The sequence below is a fragment of the Vespa mandarinia genome, chromosome 5 (genome assembly GCF_050613455.1).
Source record: "Vespa mandarinia isolate Hongniang chromosome 5, ASM5061345v1, whole genome shotgun sequence".
Taxonomy (NCBI): Eukaryota; Metazoa; Arthropoda; class Insecta; order Hymenoptera; family Vespidae; genus Vespa; species Vespa mandarinia.
In genome coordinates, this window is record NC_140814.1 from 7,547,501 (window position 1) to 7,554,415 (window position 6,915).

The 6,915-nt window shown below is 44.6% G+C and overlaps 1 protein-coding gene across 1 annotated transcript in view; it reads left to right on the top strand.

The window, feature by feature from the left end:
* LOC118441680 (toll-like receptor Tollo) overlaps window positions 1-3,710 on the top strand; it is a 6,007-nt gene extending 2,297 nt beyond the window's left edge. Inside the window, exon 1 of the mRNA XM_035866393.2 lies at window positions 1-3,710. This exon is cut by the window's left edge and continues 2,297 nt beyond it. Coding sequence (XP_035722286.1) covers window positions 1-2,153 — 2,153 coding nt within the window. The 3' untranslated portion in view covers window positions 2,154-3,710.
* The last annotated feature ends 3,205 nt before the right edge of the window (window positions 3,711-6,915 follow it).

Genomic DNA, 6,915 nt, shown 5'->3' on the forward strand with positions numbered 1-6,915 from the left:
TCGTCACCGAAATCTCCGAGGCCAATGTCCCCGACAGCGTGGAGACCCTTTTTCTCAACAACAATCGTATACGTACGGTCGCGGCAGGGACGTTTCTACGAAAGACCAATCTACAGAAGGTCGTGTTGTACGGGAACGAGATAAAGAACGTCGAGGTGGCCGCGTTGAGCCTACAACCGGTCCCGGAGAACAGGGACGTGCCGATCTTCTACATAGGGAACAATCCTATACTATGCGACTGCACGATGGAATGGTTACCGCGCATAAACGAGCTCGCCCGTCTCCGTCAACATCCTCGGGTACTCGATCTCGATTCCGTCAGCTGCGAGATGGTGCACGCGCGCGCGACACCTCGCAGACCCCTTCTCTCGTTGAAATCGAAGGACTTTCTCTGCCGATACGAGGCCCATTGCTTCGCCCTATGCCATTGCTGCGACTTCGACGCGTGCGACTGCGAGATGACGTGCCCGGACAACTGTTCCTGTTATCACGATCACAGCTGGTCGAGCAACGTGGTGGATTGTTCGAACGCCGGTTACAAGCGCGTACCCGAACGCATCCCTATGGACGCGACTGAGATCTATCTCGATGGGAATGAGCTCGGTGATCTCGGTAGTCACGTATTCATAGGGAAACGTCGTTTGGAGGTGTTATATTTGAACAACAGCGGGATCGCGGCTATTCACAATCGGACGTTCAACGGCGTCGGTGCGCTGCGCGTTCTTCATCTCGAGGACAATTCGTTGCGCGAGCTGCGCGGCTTCGAGTTCGATCAATTGGAACGCATGTCCGAGCTCTATCTCGATCACAATGCTATCGCCACCGTGGGCAATTCTACGTTCAAACGTATGAAGAATCTCGAGGTATTGCGTTTGGATGGGAATCGAATCGTCGACTTTCGTCCGTGGGAAGCCCTGCCTAGCGTAGGCGACGGTACCAAGGTGGCCCTCGAGGGCAACGCCTGGAGCTGCGAGTGTACCAACGCGGCGAGACTCCGGAGCTGGCTTGCCGAACACCGTGGCGATCCCGAGAAGATGTATTGCCGAGACGGCGTGGAAACGTTGGCCCAAGCTATGAAGAGATGCGGCGATCCATCGACCGAAGCGGTCAGCCGTGGGATACAAGAGATTCCTCTGTTAGGCGGTAACTTCGTGCCTCTATTGGCCGGGGCCCTGGTGGCCGTTATAGCCGTATGCCTTATCGTCGCCTTGGCCTTTGCCTTTCGCCAGGACGTAAGGCTCTGGGCACACGCTCGTTACGGGCTCAGACTCGGTAAAATGCCGAGCGGACCTGACGACGAGCGGGATCGACTCTACGACGGTTACATCGTTTACAGCGAACGAGACGAGGATTTCGTATCGCGATTTCTCGCGGCTGAACTCGAGGCTTCTGGCTTGACTCTTTGCCTTCATTGGCGCGACCTACCACCCTCGAGGACGCAGGAAACGGTGCCGTCCGCGGCCGCGGCCGCTCGACGTCTCCTCGTTGTCCTCTCGCCGGTATTCCTCGCTAACGAGTGGCAACGCGTCGAATTCCGAACAGCCCTACGTACGGCCCTCGAAAATGTCAGACCGAGCTCGCGAAAGAGTCGCGTGGTCGTATTATTAGCCGCCGAGGCGCCGGCTCGCGATCCCGAAATTCAGCTACTCCTTGGCAGTTGTACCGTCGTCGTATGGGGCGAGAAGAGGTTCTGGGAGAAGCTTAGGTTCGCCATGCCAGATTCTTTGGACAAAAGGCGTCGCGACGCCGGCAAAAGGTCGAACGATCGTAAGAATCGTGTGCCCGCGAGATACACACCGGCACCGACCTCCGCGGCCGTCGACGTCTGGAGCAACGCCAATGGCAAGCCTAATGGGGTCCTACTTGCGCCGGTACACGCACCCACGCCTACGCCCACGCAATCGACCTACGTCAGTTCGGCCTCGAGCAGGACCGAGGACGAGGACAGCGGTGCCGAGCATCAGAACAACCATCACCATCATCATCATCATCATCAACATCAGCACTCTACTGCACCTCCAAACGGTAGACCGACTAGCGTCTCCTCGAGAGGCAGCCATCTTTACAGTACCATACCGGAACCCCCGGTCGTCGTGGTGCCATCCGCGCCACCCGGTGATTCTTCTACCAATCCGCGTACTTACTTCGTCTAGTACGAGGGCTCGACGATTATCGCGGCGACGACGACGACGACGACGACGACGACGACGACGACGAGGAGAGGTATCTTTTCTTTCGCTCGCTCTTCCACTACGATGATTCCTGATCTACGGGGCTATCGCCGAGGAGGATGGATCGCGCTGGATCCGCGCCAAATCTTCCTACCTTCGCATCCTAACTCGTCGACCACTTGTGCCCTTTTCCCTATAAGGGTGATATACTTTAGCTTCCTCTCCCAATTACTCACGATCTATCCGCTTTCTTTCTTTCTTCCTTCCTTCCTCTTTTAAGTTTCGCGCGCTTAGCAGATCGGCGAACGGAATTATTTATTTTTTTTTCATTTTCTCTCTCTCTCTCTCTCTCTCTCTCTCTCTCTCTCTCTCCTTCCCTTTGTGCGCGAACGCAAGGATATATTTATTTTCCAATCGAATCGTCGGACGATCCACGCAGAATCTCGACGGAATTTAGTTCGAGGTAGAAACGCGAGAATTCGAATCGACGCCGCCTTTTTGTGTCACTGCCCCGCGAGAGATCGATCGCAAGTCGTATGGGAAATCTCTTTCGTAAAATCGATTCGATGCTCGTTCGGATCTCTCGTAAGTCTCGCCAGGAATTATTTCCGTCCGGTGTGCGTTATCGAACGGAAATGTGATTACTACGTCGCTACGATAGTCGAGTTTTCTATGGAAAAACTCGACATAGGATCGTCCCATTTCTATTTTCTTTATTCGTTCTTTGAACCAGCCATTGTTTTATTATACTTTAGTTGCTTTTCTTTTCTTTTGTTCTTCGACAAGAAAAAAAGAAAAACAGAAAAAAAGAAAAATAGAGAGAGAGAGAGAGAGAGAGAGAGAGAGAGAGATACGCAAACACGTGAACGATAAATATTTTTTTTTGTATCGCATTTACGTTCGTCGATCAGTGATATAATTGCAAACGAGCGAGAAAACGAACAGGACAAGATTATTGTATTTCGTAAGATTAGTATAGTGTCAAAGTGAAAGATAAGATGACGAAATTTAGGAAAAAGGATAAAAGACAGCAGAAACTTGGCGAGAACCTTGTTCCTAAGATTCACGACCGTTCACGGTGACACGGATGCGACGGTCGCATAACGCTTATTAGTACGTAAGTCGAATTCTCTTGTAAATAATGTATCTAATTTTGTAAATATTCAGACGCACACTTTCGAGCACACACACATAGACACACACACGTACGCGAGCGCATACACGCATATACATAACACACCGACGCGGCCAGCACTTTGTATTTCAAGACTGACCGTGCCATCGCGATACGTCTCCTTTTTAGGTTGTATATCGATTTGCGTTATAAATACGAATATAAATATATAAATATAAAAAAAAAAAATATATATATATATATATGAAACTAATGTAATATCAATTGTACTGTACTGTTGTAAATAACGCTCATCGAATCACGTATCGTGTATTTGCAGTCTGTAAAATGAGTATTAAATTAATTGCCACTTTCCATTTCAGCAAAAGAATCATGAGAAATAAAGACGTTTGTTTTATAAACGAGTTTTACCATGATTAGCATGTTTCGCGAATCGAATTAGTATATATATATATTTAAAGTAGATACATAGTAACGAAGGAAACGACTTCATTTACTTTCAAAGCTACTTAAAATTCGTCCGAGGGGTTGCCTCGTCTTAGATACATATATATTACGTTAACTCGTAGATACGACGGGAAGGTTACGGTTCTTCGTCGGTTCTACAGTCGGCAGTCGATTTGGCAAAAGTCTGTGAACGAAAAGGAAACGAGAAGAGAAAGGGATGGGGAGTGGTGATCCGGGGAAACGTTGCTCAAGGGACGTGCCAAGGGTAAAGGGACTCCACTCCGGGTGTGTCCAGCAGAGAGATTTAATCGAGGCGACTCTCTGCGGCAGGAGAACCTTTGTTCGAAGTTTCGTTCTAGTCCAACATCAACCTCCATTACGGTTGGCCAAATAAACAACGGACCGTTTTACGGAATAACGCGAGCAAGCGGATACCGCTCGAAACGTTTCGAAACTCGACTCGGACTCCTCTCCAAAGACGAGATATTAGATCGTACCTCGTTTCGCTCTTCCTTTTATTTCCGGCTTTCTCCCCTTAATTAATTTCCTAGCCCTGATCGAGTGTCGTTGGACTTTCTCTCTCTCTCTCTCTCTCTCTCTCTCTCTCTCTCTCTCTCTCTCTCTCTTTCTTATTTTCGCGAGCGAGCGAACGAGCGCTTCTTCAAACTCCTTCAACTTTTTCTCTTTCGAACGAAAGTACCTATACCTATATCGTATATTTCGAATTCATAATCCTCTCTAGTCGAGTATTTTCTCCTTTTACAGTCGTAACGTAGTAACCTTTAGGAGTATCCTTTTTGCTTCCCCTTCTCTCTCTCTCTCTCTCTCTCTTTCTTTTTTTTCTTCTTTTTTTCTTTTTTCTTCTTCTTCTTCTTCTTCTTCTTCTCTCTCAGGTAGGAGGATCCGAAAATTTCTCCGTTTACTCGTCGCATTACTCCCTCCGGTCACGTAGCTAAACGAGATTCGAAGGCATAAGTTACAGTTCGTCCGTAGCCGAGCCAACCGTGAATCGCCTTTTTAAAGGGACGAGAATGTACCATGGCTAGACGAGAGAACGTAACCAGGGAAGTAATAGTTTTATCGAAGAAGCTCGAGCCTGGGGCTTCTCTCTCTCTCTTTCTTTCTCTCTCTCTTTCTCTTTTTCTACGTTCGTTAGAATATCGGCGCACGTTCCGTTAAAGGGGAACGTGAACGCGAAACGGCCTAACTTCTCCTGGGAACTCGATTATCCGTTCAACGATGGACGATAATTTTAGACCGATGCACGAGACCCTTTTATTTTCTCAAACCCGTTCCTATTCCGATGAAAGAAAGAAATGTACAACGAGGGCCGATCGATGTCTCGAGAGGAAAAAAAGAAAAACAAATCTCAGATCATTCATCACAGGTATGTATAAAATGCGAACGCGTATCTATAATTATAATAATAGACAAGAGTTACAATTTCCTAATTCCTGAAAGGAAATAAATGGGTAAAAGGTGCGTTCGTCCTTTGATGCCTCTATTCTCAATACAGAGTAAAATACAGAGAGGGAGAAGAAAGATTTAGGAAAGCCTTCGAGCTATGCAGAAAAGTTTGTCCTCTCGGCGATGTTAATGACATCGCGACTTTCGTACGGTCTCTCGGCTTAATTACATTTACCAGACGTGCCTCCGAGCGAATGAAACAGTAATAATGATAATAACGATAACAACAGTCCAGAGATTGAATGGGATATACTGTAAGACCGTATTTTACGTAAAACAAATATACATACATACGTATGTGTTTATATATATATATATACATACGTATCTGGATACATGCCTTAAAAGGGTAGATTTAAAGATCGTAGAAAAAATCAAGTTGATAATTAATCGAACTCTTTTTCCTATTACGCTTATTCTTTCGCCATGTTAAACGAATAATAAACGAAACTGAAACCCGCGCGTGAATAATACTACAGGATATTTTTACAAACAAAAGGGTTGGAAAAGAAGAAGAAAAAAAACAAAAAAAAAAAAAAAAGAAAAAAGAGAATAAAAAGATAAAGAGAAGCTCATTTTTTCGTGGCTTTCATCGAGCAACTACACCGCACAGTTTTCTCTTTCCGATGGGACGCGGCGCCTGGTTACGGGAATTGCATTAAATCGCATTCGAGTCGAGTTTTCCGGGCCTCTGAAACGGAGAACGCATAGTTCGTCTCTATCTCACTTTTTCTCTTTATCTTTCTTTTTCTCTCATTGTATGAAACAAAGAGAGAAAGATAGAGAGAGCGAGAGAGAGAGAGCAAGTATTTCTCTGATTTATGCACGCTTCGCGTGCCATTTTTACGTCCATTTTGTTTTCGGGACATTTGGTACGTTCCGTTGGTAGGCAAAGCTTATGAAAAAAATAATCATGATAAAAGTATTAGGTAGTATTAATAAAAGTACTAGGTGGGTATTGTACGATTACAATAATGAAATGAGAATCGTACAGGAAATTTGATCGATTTGTTCTACTTTGATTTTAATTTTAGAGTTTTTTCCTCTTTGATTCCTTCTTTTTCGTCTCTCTCTCTCTCTCTCTCTCTCTCTCTCGTATAGGTAGAGAAAGATAATCGATGAAAGGTAATCGAACGAGAGAGAGAGAGATTTGATTAAAACACGATATGTAACATTAACTTATTAGGAATCTAATCCAATAAGTTTTCAAATTACGAAATAGCGGGTTCATCTTATCATAGAGAATAATAATAGAAGCTTGAAAGCTACATCGTGTTCGTATCCGTGTATATATGTATGTATGTATATATATATATATATATAATCGCACACGCTTTTGCATTTTAAATCGAGCGACGTATCACGTCCATGACGCGTTTAATAGCTTAACGACTGCACATCCTTTTCGCGGTGCCTTGAATATATATATATATATATATATATATATATATATATATATATACATATATACATATATATATATATATATATATATGTATATACGTACGGTCAATATCACGTTCGAAAGTGATACAAACTAAATAAATCTTTTTCGTTCATTACAATCGACAACAACTTGTTAGAGTTTTATATTTAATTTTAAGAAAGAAAGAAAGAAAAAAAAAAAGAAAGAAACCAATTGAAGATTTCATTCTATATCATTCTAAATGATTCGTACGCAAGACGAACGATAAT